The sequence below is a fragment of the Felis catus genome, chromosome A1, assembly GCF_018350175.1.
Source record: "Felis catus isolate Fca126 chromosome A1, F.catus_Fca126_mat1.0, whole genome shotgun sequence".
Taxonomy (NCBI): domain Eukaryota; kingdom Metazoa; phylum Chordata; class Mammalia; order Carnivora; family Felidae; genus Felis; species Felis catus.
In genome coordinates this window covers 70,168,966-70,188,716 of record NC_058368.1, presented here as the reverse complement: position 1 = coordinate 70,188,716, position 19,751 = coordinate 70,168,966, and the positions used below count along the sequence as shown (strand labels likewise).

Sequence of the window (19,751 nt, the reverse complement as noted above, 5' to 3'; positions counted from 1 at the left end):
AATTTGGCTATTGTTGAGAGCACTGCTATAAACATTGGGGTAGAAGTGCCCCTATGCATCAGCACTCCTGTATCCCTTGGGTAAATTCCTAGCAGTGCTACTGCTGGGTCATAGGGTAGGTCTATTTTTGATTTTTTGAGGAAACTCCACACTGTTTTCCAGAGCGGCTGCACCAGTTTGCATTCCCACGAACAGTGCAAGAGGGTTCTCGTTTCTCCACATCCTCTCCAGTATCTATAGTCTCCTGATTTGTTCATTTTGGCCACTCTGACTGGTGTGAGGTGATATCTGAGTGTGGTTTTGATTTGTATTTCCCTGATGAGAAGCGACGTTGAGCATCTTTTCATGTGCCTGTTGGCCATCTGGATGTCTTCTTTAGAGAAGTGTCTATTCATGTTTTCTGCCCATTTCTTCACTGGATTACTTGTTTTTCGGGTGTGGAGTTTGGTGAGTTCGTTATAGATTTTGGATACTAGCCCTTTGTCCAATATGTCGTTTGCAAATGTCTTTTCCCATTCCCTCGGTTGCCTTTTAGTTTTGTTGATTGTTTCCTTTGCTGTGCAGAAGCTTTTTATCTTCATGAGGTCCCAATAGTTCATTTTTGCTTTTAATTCCCTTGCCTTTGGGGATGTGTCAAGTAAGAAATTGCTACGGCTGAGTTGTATGACCTCATTTTTTTTTTTAATTTTTTTTTCAACGTTTATTTATTTTTGGGACAGAGAGAGACAGAGCATGAACGGGGGAGGGGCAGAGAGAGAGGGAGACACAGAATCGGAAACAGGCTCCAGGCTCTGAGCTATCAGCCCAGAGCCTGACGCGGGGCTCGAACTCCCGGACCGCGAGATTGTGACCTGGCTGAAGTCGGACGCTTAACCGACTGCGCCACCCAGGCGCCCCGTATGACCTCATTTTTGAGAAGAAAACATTTTATACGCTTTTTGTGTGTAAATGAAGAAATGGATAGGCAAACAGCTAGCCATGTAGAAAGATAGCCATCAAATAGCCATGTCAGGTGTATACCAAAATGGTGGCCATGGTTGTCTCTGAGGGCTTGGTGTATGGATGACTTTTAACTTATACTTGATAGCTTTCCATGATTTTATGTGGACTTTTTTTTTTTTTAACCAACATTTACTTTCATATTCTGACAAACAAACAATGAGGTTTTCTACATGTGGCGGCGGTTGGAAGCCCTGTCTTGGAAGTTGTGTGCCAGGCAGGCTAGCTAGAGACTGCTCTGGCTGGGGTGGGTCTTTGGTGGCAGCCCCAGCTCACTGTTCTGTTCCTCAGCGGAGGTGAAGGGTAGGCTCTACAGGGTCTTTAATGAAAAAGTGATCTGAGTGGAGAGCCGATGGCTAGGAGAAGCACAAGCCTTCACCGCTTCAGAGCACAGCGGTAGCCTCCCCGGCATACTGGGCCTTCATGGGTGTGCTCAGTAGGAAGGACCTTGTGGGAGGAGCGTGTTCCAGAGGGCCAGCCAGAGAAACCCACCAATAGGGATGTGATGCTGTCAGCCTCAGAAGATGCAAAGGGGAGCCTTTGTCCTTCCTTCTCAGCAAAATCCAAAGAAATGCCCGTGTCTGCTCCCTTTGCTTTTCACAGTGGAGTTAGGGAAGTGGAGGTTTCCTTTTTTTTTTTTTTCTTTTTAACCTTGGCATTGTTCTTTTCCTTTTCCCTTTAATTAATTAATTTGTTTGTTTGTTCGTTTTCTTACAGAGAATAATCTCATGTCACTGACCTGGGCACCAGCCAGGTGCAAAACTATTGTTTCTGCTCCCATGATTGTCTCAAAATGTCATTTAATAATGGATGGGAAAAATTTTCTCGAGCTGCCCCCAGTCTTTAGAAAACAGCCAGCACATCTATCTCATAGGCCACCCCTCCCTCTCCTTTGCAATAAGTACCAGGGGTGTTTTCCAAGACTTAGTAGAAAATAGTTCTGTCAGATAGATGGTATTGCTGACACGTATGCTTCCAGAAACATTTACCTAAGAAGAAACACTTGGTATTTTATCCTTATTTGATTTGCTTAGGGTGGTGACTTTTCTAACTTCTGCAGGCAATCGGAAAGCATGAAGGCAAAGCATAAAAACAGATCATTTTCTTTCCTTTTCTTTTCAAATTTTTATTTAAATTCTAGTTAGTTAGGATACAGTACAATATTGGTTTCAGGAATAGAATTCAGTGATTCCTCACTTACATACAACACCCAGTGCTCATCATAACAAGTGCCCTCCTTAGTACCCATCACCGGTCCAGCCCATCCCCCACCTACCTCCGCTCCAGCAACCCTCAGTTTGTTCTCTATACTTAAGAGTCTCTTACAGTTTGTTTGCCTCTTTTTTCTCTTTTCTCCCTTCCCATATGTTTGTCTGTTTCTTAAGTTCCACAAATCATATGGTATTTGTCTTTCTCTGACTGACTTATTTCACCTAGCATAATACTCTCTAACTCTATGTCACTGCAAATGGCAGGATTTCATTCTTTTAGATGGGTGAATAATATTCCACTGGGTATATTGCCACATCTTCTTTATCCGTGCATCAGTTGATGGATACTGGGTTCTTTCCGTTGTTTGGCTATTGTTGATAATGCTGCTGTAACCATTGGGGTGCATGTACCCCTTCGAATCTGTATTTCTGTACCTTTGGGTAAATACCTAGTAGTGTGATTGCTGGATCGTATTTTTAACTTTTTGAGGAACTTCCATACTGTTTTCCAGAGTGACTGCACCAGTTTGCATTCCCATCAGCGGTGCAAGAGGGTTCCCTTTCTCCCCATGCTCGCCAACACCTGTTGTTCCTTGTGTTGTTAATTTTAGCCATTCTGACAGGTGTGAGGTGGTACCTCATCATGGTTTTGATTTGTATTTCCCTGATGATGAGTGATGTTGCGCATCTTTTCAAGAATATTTTCTTTCTTTCCTTCTCTTAAAAATTGTTAATGTTTATTTTTGAGAGAGAGAGTGTGAGCTGGGGAGGGGCATAGAGAGGGGGACAGAGGATCCAAAGCAGGCTCTGAGCTGTCAGCACAGAGCCCACTGTGGGGCTTCAACCCACGAACTGCAAGATCATGACCTGAGCTGAAGTCAGACGCTCAACTGACTGAGCCACCCAAGTGCCCCAAGAATATCTTCTTTTAAATGTACTTCATTATTATTTTTTTTGGGGGGGGGGGTCTGGTGCAAAAGGTGTTTTTATTAAAGCACAAAGACAAGACCGTGGGCAGGAAGGGCTATCTAAATGTAAACTTTTTTAAGGCTACCACATTGGGTAGGTTTTTGTTTTTGTTTGTTTTTGTTTTGTTTTGTTTTGTTTTGTTTTTGTAATGCTTATTTTTTTAATTTTTTTATTTTTTTGAGGGAGAGAGAGAGAGAAAGCATGAGCGGGCAGGGGGCAGAGAGAGAGAGAGAGGGGGCATAGCAGAGGATCTGAAGCAGGCTCAGCACTGACGCGGAGCTTGAACTCACAAGCTGTGAGATCATGACCTGAGCCAAAGTCAGATGCTTAACTGACTGAGCCTCTTCGGTGCCTCCACATTGGGTAGTTTAGGCAATAATATTATTAGGGTTTGTGCATGAGACTTACGCATATATGTTTATTTGTACCTTTATGTTCTTTGTGCCCAAGTTTGACATTCTTCTCTCCATTTCCCTCCGGTTACATTGCACTGAAGCCAGGTGGGGCTATTGCCTTTCTCTGAAGCCATTGTGTACTTGCACTCCACCATGCTTTGCCCTCTGCCTAAACCATATCCCCATCTGCTTTTGTCTCTCCAAAGGACCTCTGTCCTCTTTCAAGTCCAGTCTGTAACTTATGTCCATGTTGGGAAGCTGGACCAGGTTGTGTGGCTTCTCTGCTTGAGTCTTCTCTTCTTTTTAAAGGGGAGCCCTAGCAGCCCTGCGTCCTATAGCTATGGTGGGGAGTAAATGAAAATGCATGTCAGGGTGATGTCTGTCACTGAGAAGACTCGTCTCTTAGCCTTCCTTCTCCACACTCTAGACACTCGCCTCCCCGTGGAGGTTTGCACACACGGTATGCATGTGTTTGTCATCATCTGTCTGCTTGAGCACAGGAGTCATGTCACATTAGTATTCTGTCTGTGGTGCCTAGTCTAGTGTGTGTCATACCATAAGCACTTGATAAATGCTTATTGAAATTTCTCCTAGACATAAATTCAGTGATTTTGTGTAAGCAAAAACATCTCAAATTTCTTTCAATCACAGACACATTTCTTTAAGTGACTCCAAAGCTTTTAGGGGCTATTTCCTTTTACAAAATGCATTTAGAAGATTAGACTCACCACCAACAGACCCACACATGCCAATATTGCCCGTTAATCCCTTTAATGGGTCAGTACAGAAAATAGAGAAGGGAGGACCGGACTGCAGAGATACAGAGGTGAAGACACCAAGTCTGTTGGCCTGGGATGATTGCTGGTTTGTGATACTCCCCTTGCTTCTGGGAGTTGTCAAGTCAGCAGGATTGTATGGGCAGTGGGAAGAAAAACCTTTCCTTTGCCTAAGAGTAAGAGTTTGAGCCTCATTCCTACACTGATATGTAGACAAAAGCAGTCCCCAAATTCCAGATGCCCTATGTGTGTCTACTTTATACATTCATTTAATGCAGTTTTAGGATGGGCTTTCATGCTCAAGGGATTGTAAGTTGTGCATAGAATATATACATTTTTCAGCATTAAAAAAAAGAAAAACTAACCCCAGTTATAAGAGAATTCACTTTGTGTGATACACACACGCACACACACACACACACACACACACACACACCATCACTTTGGAAATGCATATAAAAAAGGGCAATAGAATTTTCATTGTTTGTAAGGTTTTGATGTGTATTGAGCCAGGTTCCATAAAAGCCCTGAAGTTTTGAAGTAAGTTTAAGACTATATTTAAAAAACCAAGTTGGTAGAAACAGCTTCCACCAAGCCCATGTGCCATGTGCTGTGGAACTAAGCTCAGATCTGTGCTTTCTTGGAAATACATGGACATAATGCCTCTATAGAAATAGCAGCCAGAACTGAAAGCTTTCATCAGGGAAAAGAAACAAGTATAGTTAGACACAGAAGAATATAACACATTGTGCGAAGAGTTCCAGTGAGGATTGTTTAATTAAAACTTGTTGCTTAGAAATCCAGTTATCATAAGTTTATATGAGGATGATGGCAGGGTAATAGAAAAAGTGGTGAAGGGACATACTCCCTTATTGGCAGACATAACCAGCAAGGGATGAAACACAGCGCTCTTGGACACTTACATTTGGAAATATTCTTTGCAATAAGCAGGATATTTCTGATTCGAGGAAGCAGAAACAACTTCCTAGGTGTCTGTAAGATTTGTGGGATGCAGGGTTCTGTGGTAAGGGGCAGTGTTGAGGTGTTTGAATGAAGGGGTGGAGCAAGGCACTGTATGTCAGGCGGATTTATAGCTGCACAGAAACCCATGGGTCTCGGGGTCGATATCCCTGAAGAGCTCTATGTAAAGTGGAGAGCGACTCCGACAGTATAGCATCATGGGAGCACGCAATGTGTGGGAGGCCTGGTTGCAACAGCAACCAGGAGATGACTGTTGAAGGCACAGTCTTCTAGCTAGTAGGAAATAATACTGTGGGGGTGCCCAGGTGGCTCAGCCGGTTAGGTGGCTGACTTCGGCTCAGGTCATGATCTCACGGCTCAAAGGGTCGTGAGTGCGAGCCCCATGTCGGGCTCTGTGCTGACAGCTCAGAGCCTGGAGCCTGCTTCCGATTCTGTGTCTCCCTCTCTCTCTCTCTCTCTGCCCCTCTCCTGCTTGCATTCTCTCTCTCTCTCTCAAAAATAAATATTAAAAAAAATTTAAAAGAAAAGCATATTATGTTTTTGCATAAATCACACAGTAGGCACAGGGACAAGATAGAGCGGTGATGCTGGGCTCTACCTAGACATCTTTTGGCCAGAAATCTTTAAAAAAAAATTTTTAAGTTTATTTATTTTGAGAGAGAGAAAGAGCAGGGGAGGGGCAGATAGAAGGAGAGAGAGAAAGAATCCCAAGCAAGCCACACTGACAGCGCGTAGGGCTCAAACTCATGACCTGCAAGATCATAACCTGAGCTGAAATCAAGAGTCAGACGTTTAACTGACTGAGCCACCTAGGAGCCCCGGCCAGCAATTTTTTTAACTGAAAACAGAATGTGTGAAAAATTGTTGACCTGTCTTCCTGATAGTTATCTCTTTCAGGATTTCAAGGAATTGCCCATTTAAACTCTGATATAAACAAAAGACAAGTGGAAAAGAGAGAAACCCTAGGAGGAAGCGATTCCGCACATTGGAGCTGGCAGTGGGCAAAGCTCAGAATGTGCTCAACATGGGCTGTTGTCATCAGGAAGCGAGGATTCAGGACTGTTAGGAAATCCTGACGCAAATGAACAGTACCCCAGGTTAGACTGACACGGTACATGTGAGGCTGCTTATTATTAACACGTTAACAGTAACGTCTGAGGAATCTTCAAGACAGGAGCTAGGAACTTTTCAAAAACAGGAATAAAACCAAATGCAGAATCTGGAGGCCAGTGAGCTTTGATGGGTTTTTTTTGGCAGTGTTTTAAAAGGCATTATTAAACAGGTGGCTTGTGAAGAACCACGAGGCAGCATTCTGTTTTCTTAGGAATAAGTCATGTCATGTCGAACTTGTCGTCCTAACCACATTGCGGCTTTTCTTTTTTTAATTGGGTTGCTAAACTGGTGCCATAGAGGAATGTGAGACCTTTAACAAGCGTATGTTCCAAGATGTCCTGTGAATGAGTCAGGGAAGTGTAGTGTGCACGAGTGGACAGGTGTTCCAGGAACAGCGGTGAAGGGATTAGCATCAGTCTGGTGGCGGACCTTTAGGGGTTTGAGAAGGAACCTGTTCTTGGCCACATTCTGTGCAGTATCATCATCCGTGACTTTTTTGAGGACATAACATGCTGGCGAAGTGTCCTCATGACATCAGGCTGTTAGGGATATCTTATACATTAGATGTCAGAACCTGGATCTGGAAGGGTTTTGATCAACTCGAAATGGCTCAGACGTTAAAAAGTGAAACTTCCGCAAGGCAAAAATCAAATCCCATTCTGAGTTCCCAAACCATAATTGTATGAATATAGGAGAGGGATGTAGCATGAAAGTAAAGCCTATGGAAAAAGATTCCAGGATTGTAGGTGATTTAAATGTAATGTACATCACTAGGGTGGTGTGGCTACCACAAAATAATAGAATCTGGCTACGTCGGTAGAAGGGTGTATGGTTCAAAACCAGCTAGCTCCTATGCCCCCACCTGGTCAGACCTTACTGGGCCTGATCTATGCAGTTTGGGCACCTTGATGTAAATGGAGCATTGTTCTAGGGGAGAAATGGCATTGGAGGAAGGTCCAAAAGGGCTGAAAACGGAGGCCTTCAGCATGATGTGGTTGCCATTCATAGACGGTGGAAAGGTGTGCCACAAAGAATGTAACCAGGCCCCTTGGTGAGTGCAGGTTTCAGGGAGGTGAGATGAGGAAGCACAGTCTGGGTGTGAAAACCGCTATGCTGAGCTTCCTCACACCTAGGGAGGGGTGACGCCGGAGCAGTCCTGTCGGGAACGTCGCACAGGAGGTTCTTATACTGGGTTGAGTTACACCAAATACAAACACCAAACGTTTCATTCAGTACTTCCTTTGTGTCCAGCATTTTACTAGATACTGGAGCCTAAGATGGAGTCTAGCTCTATTTTCATGATTGTAAATGAGCCAAGAATGTGTGGGTAAGGATGGAGTGGTTCACGAAAACTAACTGTAACACCTTGCTGATACTCTTAACTAGATTTGTGCAGTCCAGCACGGTAGCTACTGGCCATGGGTGACTATTGAGCAGGTGAAATACAGCCAAGTCCAAACTGAGATGAGCTGTAAGTGTAATACACATCTGCATTTGAACAATTAGAGTAACTTTTTATACTGATTACATATTAAAATAATAATAGTTGAGATATATTGGGTTAAATCAAATGTATTCTTAAAACTAATTTTACCCGTTTTTTTTTTGTTTGTTTTTTTTTTTTACTTTTTAAAATGTGGCTCCTAGGAGGTTTACTGTGTGGCTCACATTATATTTCTCTGGAAGTGCTGCTCCAGAATTTAGGTTTTAGAGCTAACCTGACTTAGACACGTGTGATTTTTCTTTTTTTCTGTTTACAGACCCGAGAAGATGGCTAAACTCCCGGTGATTTTGGGCAACCTAGACATTACAATTGATAATGTTTCCTCAGACTTTCCTAGTAAGTGTTAGTTCTTTGTAATAACCAGACAAAATTCTGTTTGGTTTTTACTGCAACTTGTTTATTGTTAATTTTCCAGATTATGTGAATTCATCATACATTCCCATGAAGCAATTTGAAACCTGTAGTAAAACTCCAATCACATTTGAAGTGGAAGAATTTGTGCCCTGCATACCAAAACACACTCAGCCTTACACCATCTACAACAACCACCTGTATGTTTATCCTAAGTACTTGAAATACGACAGTCAAAAGTCTTTTGCCAAGGTGAGCGCGGAGATGGAGGTTTCAGTTTTGAGATCAGTCTCTCTTGGCTTCTCATGTTCTTTTATATACATTTACATATTCTGGCTTCTTGCCTTATTTTCTTTTTCTTTTTTTCTTTAAATATTGCTACAGGCCAGAAATATTGCTATTTGCATTGAATTCAAAGATTCAGATGAGGAAGACTCTCAGCCTCTGAAGGTTTGTTTTGTTTTGTTTTGTTTTGTTTTTAACATTTATTCATTTTTGAAAGGCAGAGAGAGACAGAGCGCGAATGGGGGAGGGGCAGAGAGAGAGGGAGACACAGAAACATAAGCAGGCTCCAGGCTCTGAGCTGTCAGCACAGAGCCCGACGCGGGGCTCGAACTCACGGACCATGAGATCATGACCTGAGCCGACGTCGGCCGCTTAACCGACTGAGCCACCCAGGCGCCCCTGAAGGTTTGTTTTTTATATATGTCTGCATTTTTCCATTTTAAAAGTGGACCTGAGTGGCAAATTGCACAACTAAAGGAATTTAGCACGTTATAGTTAGACGCAAACACGAAGATATGTGACATCATAATATATAACCAGATGTGTCAAACCTTACATAATATGGAGTAAATGAGTTCTTGTTCCTCATTGACTGTTTCCGTTTTGTCACACTCTTTGGGGATGAAGGTTTCTTAGGCATGTTCAATTCGGTAAATACATCACGTCTGACCATGAGCCAGGGTGTGTGGGTGCTAAGAATTGTATTAGTAAGATTGATAATAGAAATAATAATAAGGATAGATTGATATTTGTTAAGTATTATAATATGGTAATAATAACAGTAGTAGAGTATTGGTGGGGTTTATTGAGTGCTTATTATGACCCAGACTCTGCTCATAGAGGCTTAGAGTTATTAAACTCCTTTAATTCTCCTAACAGTAATTTTTAGATGAGACTAATGCATAAAATTTAAATAAAATTGTTTAGGGCTGTCCATTAGTGGCACCAGTGTGGTCTGGCTCCAGACCCCAAATTCTTTACTGTAACTATGTGAAAATGACTTTCCAAGAAAGGAAGGAGACAAAGGTGTAAAGAAGAATGTAATAGTTTTTGCCCTCAAGAAAAAAAAAAATCATGGTTTGCTGAGAAAGCTAGTCATGGAGAAAAAGCTCCTGGCACATAGAAGGTCCTGAAATGACTTTCTGTCAAAACTGAATAATAATTAGTCTAAAAAATGCTAAGGGGACCCAGAGGAAGGAGTTAATCATTTCTTGATGGACACGTGGGAGTGTGGTGCACATAGAAGGGAAAGTCGTTCAGACAGAGGGATTGCATGAGCACAGGTGCGGAGGTGAGAAAGGGAGTTGTGGGCAAGCTGTTGTCTGGTTATAGCGTGGACGGGTGTGTGTGCTCAGGTGGGGGAGCTGGGAGAGGGGCTGAAGGAAGGGTTGGACCCAGGAGTAAGGGGACATAGGGGTCTCTTAGGCAGAAGAAATCCATCCATCAGAGGTGGTTATTATAAGTTTATGCTGCAGGAAGGCCTCTTTACAACACATCTGAGTTTAATTTCTGACTCTGTTAATTAAATACTGGTGTTTTTCTTTGCTAACTCGTGCTTTAGTGCATTTATGGCAGGCCCGGTGGGCCAGTGTTCACAAGAAGCGCCTTTGCTGCGGTTTTACACCATCACCAAAACCCAGAATTTTATGATGAGGTAAGTGAGGAGGTTTTCAAGGGAAATCCCAGTTAACCAGTTTTAAAGAAAACTCCAAGTTGTTTGCTTAGTAAAGCAAAATTCAAGAGAAACTGCATACTACACTGCAATTACAGTGCTAGAACTAAATGTTGAAGTATTTATTTTACATCATCTGTTCTAATTACAAAAGTAACATTTATTCTGAACACTTGGGAAAAAGCAGATCATAGAAGGGGAAAAGTCAAAAAGCTCTCCTCTATTACTACCACAATTAATATTCTGACATACTTTCTTTCAAATTCACACTTGTGTGGTTATGTCTGTTGGATCCGAGAATCTTTTTTCTGTGTTGTTTCTTTATGTGGAATGATAATGTAGTTCATTAAAACTGCTATATGAATCCTACTTTAAAAAAAATTGTTAATGTTTAGTTTTGAGAGAGAGAGAGAGAGAGAGAGAGAGAAAGAGGCAGAGAGAGAGGGAGACACAGAATCCGTAGCAGGCTCCAGGCTCTGAGCTGTCAGCACAGAGCCCAACTCGGGCTCAAACTCATGAGCCGCGAGATCATGACCTGAGCCAAGTCTGATGCTTGACTGACTGAACCACCCAGGCGCCCCTGTATGAATCCTACTTTCAGATGTTCTATCCTGGTTTTTCATCATGCCTTAGCTGTGTTAGGTTAATGTAGGGATTGATGTCACGTGTTTTCTAGTTCTTTCTAGAGTTGACGTACCAACTCTCCCATTTCTGGTCAGTGAATGTCTTGGTCTGTTCAGGCTACAGCAGAACCACAGAATAGGTAGATTGGAAACAGCAGGTATTTATTGCTCACAGTTCTGGAGGCTGAAGTCCTAGATCAGGGGGCCAGCGTGGCCCAGTGAGGGCCATTTCCAGGTCACACACTTCTCAGTTGTACCCTCACACGGTGGAATGGGCAGGGAGGGCTCTGTTGGATCTCTTGTAAGAGCATCAGTCCCATTCATGAGGCCTCCACCCTCATGACTTAGTCACCCCCACAAGGCCATACATCCTAATACCATTACCTTGGGGGTAATACGAATTTCAACATAAGAATTTGGGGGTGGGAGTGGGGACACACACATTCAGATCACAGCAGTGGATTATGGATCCATTTCTTCTTTGGCACAGTTTACGTTCTTTGATTTCTTCGACTGCAAATGTTAATGCTAGTTTGGAGACCAAATGCAGGTTTGTGCAATGGGTGACGTGTTGTGTGCCTGCTCTCATCAGGAATTGTTGTTTTAAAATATAAGAGAGATTGTTATTTTGTCTTCCTTGCAGATTAAAATAGAACTGCCCACCCAGCTACACGAAAAGCACCACTTGTTGTTCACGTTTTTCCATGTCAGCTGCGATAATTCTAGTAAAGGGAGCACAAAGAAGAAGGATGTTGTTGAAACACAAGGTTTGGGGTCTCATCAATCCTTTCATTGTTTACAGGTTACATAGTAGGTTCTTAAATTTTATTTATTTTTTAAGTTTTATTTATTTATTTTGAGAGAGAGAGCATGTGTGTGCAAGTGGGGAAGGGGCACAGAGAGAGGGAGAAAGGGAGAATCTCAAGCAGGCTCTGCAGTGCCAGTGCGGAGCCCGATGAGGGGCTTGAACTCACAAACCGTGAGATCGTGACCTGAGCCGAAGTCGGACACTTAACCAACTGAGCCACCCAGGCGCCCCTTAAACTTTATTTTGATTCTGAATTCTCATCCTTCTGTGGAGTTTTTAGATGACGTTTGTGAAGGTAGCATGCCTGGCTTGCATATGTAAGTTTTTATGAAAGATCATTTTTTTTTTTTTTTTAATTTTGGGACAGAGAGAGACAGAGCATGAACGGGGGAGGGGCAGAGAGAGAGGGAGACACAGAATAGGAAACAGGCTCCAGGCTCCGAGCCATCAGCCCAGAGCCTGACGCGGGGCTCGAACTCACGGACCGCGAGATCGTGACCTGGCTGAAGTCGGACGCTTAACCGACTGCGCCACCCAGGCGCCCCTGAAAGATCATTTTAGAATTGTAATCCCAAAGAGGCCAAAGTACATTGTAGACAGTGCTTGGCAGAGACTAGATTCAGGGCCTTAAAGATCAGGCCATGTCATAGCACTGACTTTCTTTCATATGTTTTCAAACAACCTGCAGTGAAATTTTTTGTGTTTTGTTTCAACAGTTGGATATTCCTGGCTTCCTCTGCTGAAGGATGGAAGGGTAGTGACTAGTGAGCAGCATGTTCCTGTCGCGGCCAATCTCCCCTCTGGCTACCTTGGCTACCAGGAGCTCGGAATGGGCAGGGTATAGGACTTTTAAGACTGATTTATCCCTGTACCTTCAGAAAACATGAAAGATGGGCTAACGCAAGAATAACACAAGAACGCACACAGTATTTTTGCCGGTCCCAACATTTTGGTTTTAGTTATTCATTTCCAAGTAAACATAGGCCATTGGAAGGCAGTGCTATTAACGGCACAATCTAGAATTCTAGTTTGGGCATTTTATAAGTCCTGAACTAGCAGCGCCTCATCAGGGAAACAGACTTAGAGATACTGGATGAGGTAAAAGTTTTTCACTGCAAATCAGCCATGCTCAAATAAGGACGTGTTCTTAGAGTCATGCAAACTATTAGGAATTGTCTTTCTGTTTAGTGTAAATGTAGCAACTCGTGCCCACAGGGTAGCTGGTTCTGATACCTTTGCTAATCCATGAAAGCCTGAATTTTCTCCCATTTCTCCCATTGGTTAACTGATTTTGCAGTTTGTTTGGCCATCTTAAATTTTATAGATTTCAGTTTTATAATGCACTCAGGTAAGGGTCTGCTTTATTTCATTTTGCAGAGCTTTTAATATTTCTCAGCATTGAAGTAGTGCCAAATTTGGGTCCATGTTATGGACAAATGGTTAAAAGATTCCAAAATCAGGAGAAATCCTATACCATTCAGTTATAATTCCTAATCTGAACGTAAGAAAAAATGGAGGAGTCAGAAATCTAAGCAAGCACACACAGAGTATTGACCCTTTACCCATGTAGGACTTCATACTGTCCCATTTGCTGGACAATCTTCTGCCATCACTGTCAGGACCCTAAAATCCAGTTTGGTTAAGTCATTGGTGAAATAGGATTCTTTCCCTCTCCAACAGATAGTAACTCATACAACTGCAACTAAAAGGTGACTTAGAAAATCCAGTAAGGAGAACTTTGTACCTGGGGGAAGAGAGTGGGCAGAAATTAGTACTGCTTGCATTCTCGCAGTGAACCAGCCATAGCTGTTGAGTCACTGATGCTGTTTGGGCCCATGACACCTCACCAGTCCTCTCGGTGAACATGGTGTTTGAAGCCAAGACCACTCATCTGTTGGGATGTTTTTTTTCCCTTCCATATTTTCTAGCATTATGGTCCAGAAATTAAATGGGTGGATGGAAGCAAGCCACTGCTGAAAGTTTCAACTCATCTGGTTTCCACCGTGTATACTCAGGTACGGGCTGTTCCATTAGCATTAGTTACCAATGATTGCTCAGTGAACGAATTTGCATGATCTTTTCGGCAAAAAAACAAACAAACAAAAAATCCTAATTGATATGTTATACGTACGTATAAGGCGCTCATATGTACTGACATAAATGAATAGTACAAGTAACGTTTCTCAACTATTTCCTCTTTTGTTGGAGGTTCTTGGAAATCTTTTAAAAATTTTTATCTCTTTTGATGTTTTCATTTTTATATGATCAGTTTCTTAGTCTAAATAAAACATGCATGCTGTAAGAAGCAGGTACTCCTATTTCCACGACATTATGCTAATAGGCCTTCTTTCTTTCTCTTCTTTTTTTTCTCCCAGGATCAGCATTTACATAATTTTTTCCAGTACTGTCAGAAAACCGAATCTGGAGCCCAGGCCTTAGGGAGTGAACTTGTAAAATACCTTAAGGTATCAGATGGCTTTCTTAGTAACCCCTTTTTAATGAGATTGGAGTAGGTTGGGTTTTCCTTTTGCTGGCGAGGGTCGTTCTTACCTCTCGGGAACCTTATAAGGATGCTCTTAGCTGGGTACTCTCACTTCTCTGTGGTTTTAGGTGGTGGCAAGAAGCGGCCTCATAAATAGGACAACTCCAGAGTGCTGTACATCAACTCTGCTGAAATTAAAATTAAGAATTTAATTAGAAAGAAAAGAAGACGAGAAAGAAAAGAAATAGGACAACTGCTCTGCCTTCATCTTTGTCCCACATGTACTGTTTTTAGGCCCAACCCAAAATACATTGTTCTCTGCCTACAAAATCACACACATACGCAGGCCCTGTCCTCTGAGTGCTCACTGGGTGCAGAGCACAGGGACAAGCACATAAGAAGGAGGGACTTCAGTCCTGCCATTAAGGCATTTCGAGCTCACTGTAGGAGATAACATAACCGTGGCGAATGTGTGCTAGGTGGGCAAAAAACAAAACAGAACAGAACAGAAAAGAGTGCGTGTGACCATCCTCAGTGTTGTGCAGGCTCCCTGTATCATGAAACAGTGATAGCAAGGTGGCATTTCTCTAGGGGAGTTTTATCCAGAATGTGGTTCAAGGGGAACATTTTAAAAAAGGAGAGTAGTTCAAAGAGCACCCGAGGCGTGGGGACAAAATACCAGACATTTGAGAAATGGAATACGAGTTTGTTTGATTTCAGCAAGGAAAATGGAATGGGGACTTCTGAAGTCACTACTTCGCCAAGTGTCCTTTCTGGTACCTCATGGAGAGCCGTGTGACTTTAAGAAGAGACTTTGTGTCGGTTTTCTATCGCTGCTGTAACAAATGCTACAGATTTGGTGGCTTCCAGCAGCACAAATTTATTTTCTTACACCTCCATAGGCTGAGTTCCTTTCTGGAAACTCTGGGGGTGAATCTGTTTCCTTGCCCTTTCCCAGCTTCTGAAGGCTGTCCTCATTCCTTTGCTTGTAATCCCTTCCTCCATCTCAAAGCCAACTGTTTTGCACCTCTGGCCATTCTTTCCTTAGGCACGTCTCCCCTGACCCTCCCCTTCTGCCTCCCTCTTCTGATTATGAAGACCTTTGTGTTGACTTCATGCCCACCTGGATAATCCAGAAGAGTCCCCCCATCTTATGGCCAGCTGATTAGCAGCCCGAATTCCCTTTTGCCCTGTAACATAGTCACAGGTTCTGGGAGTTAGGATGTGAACATCTTTGTCCCTTATTCTGCCCGCCACAGTTTCCCATTGTTTTAGATATACTTCTTCCATCCTTATTTGGAACTGGGTGGAAATTTGTTGGGGTTGGCCTACTGTTAAGAAGATAACACAAGTGCCATTCCTTGTCTGTAGAGCTTGCATGCAATGGAAGGCCACGTGATGATCGCCTTCTTGCCCACCATCCTGAACCAACTATTCCGCGTCCTCACCAGAGCGACCCAGGAGGAAGTTGCTGTCAACGTGACACGGTAAGAGAGGCGGAGAGGTGGATACCTTCTCCCCTTTCAGTCTGTCCTCATCTGGAGCACGGTCGTACATATCTGGGATGCTAGTATGTGTTGACCATTATAGTTAAGAAATTTCTTTTGATCCCATGTATAGGGACCCCATCTAATTCCTCGTTTCCTTGTTTCCTGTGGTGCCAGTAGCATCATCATTGTTCTACTACTACTGTGTAATAATGAAATGTTTTCATTTTCACATTACTATTCATTGCTTTATTCATTCCTGTGGTGTGTAGGGTCATTATTCATGTGGTTGCCCAGTGCCATGAGGAAGGATTGGAGAGCCACTTGAGGTCATATGTTAAGGTATGTAAAATAAACTGTCCCAATCACTTAAATCTGTGGCTCTCCAATTTTCCTTCTAAGGACTCATTTAAAAAAAAATCTAGTTATTTGGGGGTGCAACTTAATACTTCTGCTTTCTCTTCTATACCTAAAGCCAGTGCTTGTACCTGAATGAGAGGAGGTCCAAAGAGGGGCAGCCATTCATTTATTTATTTAATTTTATTTTTTTCAACTACATTTCTCTTAATGGGTTTTGCAAATAATGGTGACGTGGAATTTCAAAGAATTTTAAGTCGCTCTAGGAAGGCCTTTGGTATAGCCTGTTGTCATTTTTCTTTTTCCCAACTAAAATCTGCAGTAAAACTGCTTCTCCCGAGATGAGAAGGGTAGCTCTGTCTGCCATCAAATTAGATAACTATGTGGGACAGCAAGAGATGCCATGGGGCTGAGTAGCAGCAAGTTCTTTGTTCGTGTAACACAGTTCCATAAACAAGCGGCAGTTACCCTTCGGAAAAGTTACACACACGTTCTGTTTAGTCTTAGACACCTCTGTAAATTATGGCTGTGGAATCAGTCCCCCAGGGTCAGGGGACACATTCCTCCAAGTCCTTGGGAGGTCGAGTCGTGGGCTGGAAGACCACTGACCTGAGCCAGGTGGTTCCCTAACTGATGGGTTCCCTGGGGGAACCCCTCCCACCTTCTGTTTCCACACCTTCCTCTCCCCACTGCACTTGCACCTGGGTCCCTGACCGCCATCCCCCTGGGCCTCCCCTGCTTTCAACCCACCTCCGATAACTGGGGCATTAAAGTATCTCTCCCTTTTCTTCAAAGTATGCGTACAAGGCTGAGCCGTACGTTGCTTCCGAATACAAGACAGTGCACGAAGAACTGACAAAAGCCATGACCACAATTCTCAAGCCTTCTGCCGACTTCCTCACCAGCAACAAACTACTTAAGGTATGTCGAGGGGCCAGGGTGGCTCTGTGATATGGAAACTGATGAGAGAGAATCCAAAATGCCACAGCCAGGGGGTGCCTGGGTGGCTCAGTGGGTTAAGCGTCCGACTTCTGCTAGGGTCACGATCTCACTGTTCATGAGTTTGAGCCCTGAATCTAGCTCTCTGCTGTCAGCACTAAGCCCCCTTTGGATTCTCTGACCCTCCTCAGCTTGCTTTCTTGCAAAATGCCACAGCCGGATCAGTTCACCTTCCTGGTGTGCTTTTAGAGACCATCACCACCTCCTGAAAAGGGGTGAAGAGTTAGTTCTCGGGGACCAACTTTGCTGCGTATACTTGGGTTTCTGATGGAGCTGCAAAATATTACCATATTCAAAGTTCCATGGGCTCTTAAATTTTAAGAAGTCATTATATTCAAATGGGTGGAGGACACTGAGAAATTACAAAGGTGGCATCAGCAGGCGAGGCTCAGCAAAGAGGCGAGATCACAAATCTAATCCAGTGGTGCCTCTTACTGGCTTGTGCCGTGCTGAGCAGATGCACCCAGCTTCCTGGACACGCAAAAGCCAGAAAACAGCTGCCTGCCACTCACCTCTGGTCCCATAATAATTTATTTATCGAGAGGTTCAGCCCTGCTTTTGATTACACCTGTTTTGTGTCTGTAACATTGTCGGCCTAAGGGGGTAAACATCTTACCTTCTAAGTTGTTGTTTTTCTTACCAGCATCCTTTTTTGTTTTCTTTCAGTATTCATGGTTTTTCTTTGACGTTTTGATAAAATCCATGGCTCAGCATTTGATAGAGAACTCCAAAGTTAAGGTATGTCCTTTTGTATCGGGCCTTGTGTGGTGGCTCTTAAGGGAGTCTTTTCATTGGGTTTGTGGCCAACGTTCATTAGCCCTTTCTGTGTGCCAGTTACAGTACTGTTCTAACGGCTTTCCAAGTGAGAAAGCGGTTTATTCCATGTGACAAAGCCATCAGGCTATAATAAAGTTCTACCCTTCATTTTATAAATGAAGATACTGAGGGCAGAGCGAGTTCCTTGCCCAAGGCCACGCTGCCAGCGAATGGAGGGGGCCAGGTTTTGAGACCAGTCTGCCTCCAAAGCTCACTCTCCTGAAGCATGTGTTAAAAAGTCCAAAGGCTTTTCCTTTAAATAGCTCAGAAATCTTCAAGTCTGTTGAAATGAGAGTAATAGTTTATACATTTATTTAAAAAAATTTTTTTTTCAACGTTTATTTATTTTTTGGGGACAGAGAGAGACAGAGCATGAATGGGGGAGGGGCAGAGAGAGAGGGAGACACAGAATCGGAAACAGGCTCCAGGCTCTGAGCCATCAGCCCAGAGCCCGACGCGGGGCTCGAACTCACGGACCGCGAGATCGTGACCTGGCTGAAGTCGGACGCTCAACCGACTGCGCCACCCAGGCGCCCCTATACATTTATTTTAAATGTAATTACCCAGTCTTGAACATTATAGACCTTTCTCAGGGACTAAGCTGAGCGTGTCAGATGCATGTCCTCTAAGCAATGAATGGACTCTGAGATAACTCAGTCTCCCCCCACCAACCCTTCTCGCTGAGGTGCCTGGGTGTGTGTGACACTCTGGGTCCCTACGTGTCCTCTCTGGACTGATGCCTGTCTGGGTGTGACCGGCTGTTTCTGGCTGTCTGAGGCTCACTGTAGATACATTTTTGTAAGATTCTAATAGGTGAATGCAGTGGCCAAGTCACCAAGTCCCTTTTGAGATGTGCATCCTCTTGGAGTTGCCATAACGACTCCGAATTCTCTCTGCATCGCAATTATGCAGAAGCAGGGCATTGAGCCCATTGAGCCCCATGGAGAGCAAGAGGCCCTGGGGCAGGGAGCTGGTGCCCAGCTTTCTCTCACAGTGAATGAGGGGAGGAGAGGGGAACCACAGGGAGGGAGGGTGAAGTTCTAGGCCACCTGGACCAGGGATCTGGACTCTCAGAGAAAGCCTGGGGAAAGGCTGCTGGATTTTGTCAGGCAGAAGGTTGGCAGCTCAGCACCGAGAGCCACACTTTCCTCTAGTGGAGCAGGCACTAGTGCCTGACCAGGTGGTTTCCTTTTTATTTTTCCCTTTTAATTCCGGTTTTAGTGCCCAGGGAAATGCCAGATGGAAGTGGGCCCTGCTTTCCACAGAGTAATGCACAACTAAATCATGCCAGAATAGCCTGCCAAATAAAAACCTAGCAGATTGTCTGCTTGGCAGTATGCAGCTCAGTGTGTGTGCACGCACACACATGCACACACACATTCATGAATGCACACACATGTACTTTTGCATGCATGCACACACACGCACACATGCATGCATGAATGCACACCCATGCACTTATGCATGCATGCACACGCACACACATGCATGCACACACGCACGCATATGCATGCACACACGCATGCATGCACACACTCACATATGCACGCATGTGCATGCACACATGCACGCACTCATACACACATTCATGAATGCACACACATGCACTTATGCATGTATGTATGCATGCACACACATGCACACACACATTCATGAATGCACACACATGCACTTATGCATGCGTGCACACACATGCACACACACTTACACATGTGTGCGTGCACTCACATGTGCATGCATGTACACACGAGTGTGCACACACTTACACATACATGCACACACGTGCATACACACACACACATGCACACACATGGGCCATTTGGATATAGTACTTTTCTGTTAAAAATGTCATCATATGCAGGATAGGTTGTTGGCCTGTCTTAGTTTGCTTGGGCTTCCATAGCAAGTACCACAGCCTGGGTG

The 19,751-nt window shown here is 43.7% G+C and overlaps 1 protein-coding gene and 1 long non-coding RNA gene across 26 annotated transcripts in view; one reads left to right on the top strand and one right to left on the bottom strand.

Moving 5' to 3' along the window:
• Positions 1-19,751, top strand: part of DOCK9 (dedicator of cytokinesis 9) — a 291,308-nt gene that overhangs the window by 190,130 nt on the left and 81,427 nt on the right. For all 24 annotated transcript variants that reach the window (XM_023252831.2, XM_023252829.2, XM_023252810.2 and 21 more), the window contains exons 16-27: positions 8,205-8,284; positions 8,364-8,551; positions 8,684-8,749; positions 10,146-10,238; positions 11,523-11,646; positions 12,404-12,525; positions 13,616-13,702; positions 14,063-14,152; positions 15,541-15,656; positions 15,929-15,998; positions 16,809-16,934; positions 17,679-17,750. In XM_023252831.2, the coding sequence (XP_023108599.1) occupies positions 8,205-8,284; positions 8,364-8,551; positions 8,684-8,749; positions 10,146-10,238; positions 11,523-11,646; positions 12,404-12,525; positions 13,616-13,702; positions 14,063-14,152; positions 15,541-15,656; positions 15,929-15,998; positions 16,809-16,934; positions 17,679-17,750 (1,234 nt within the window). The remainder of the gene's footprint in view (positions 1-8,204; positions 8,285-8,363; positions 8,552-8,683; positions 8,750-10,145; positions 10,239-11,522; positions 11,647-12,403; positions 12,526-13,615; positions 13,703-14,062; positions 14,153-15,540; positions 15,657-15,928; positions 15,999-16,808; positions 16,935-17,678; positions 17,751-19,751) is intronic.
• Positions 12,617-18,042, bottom strand: LOC123384798. 2 transcript variants are annotated; one of them, XR_006596391.1, is made up of 3 exons: positions 17,629-18,042; positions 14,238-14,354; positions 12,617-13,431 (listed from the first exon to the last, which is right to left on the bottom strand). It is a non-coding gene; the product is annotated as an uncharacterized LOC123384798 (long non-coding RNA). The 2 variants fall into 2 exon arrangements; XR_006596390.1 differs by lacking the exon at positions 17,629-18,042 and having other exon boundaries at positions 14,238-14,507.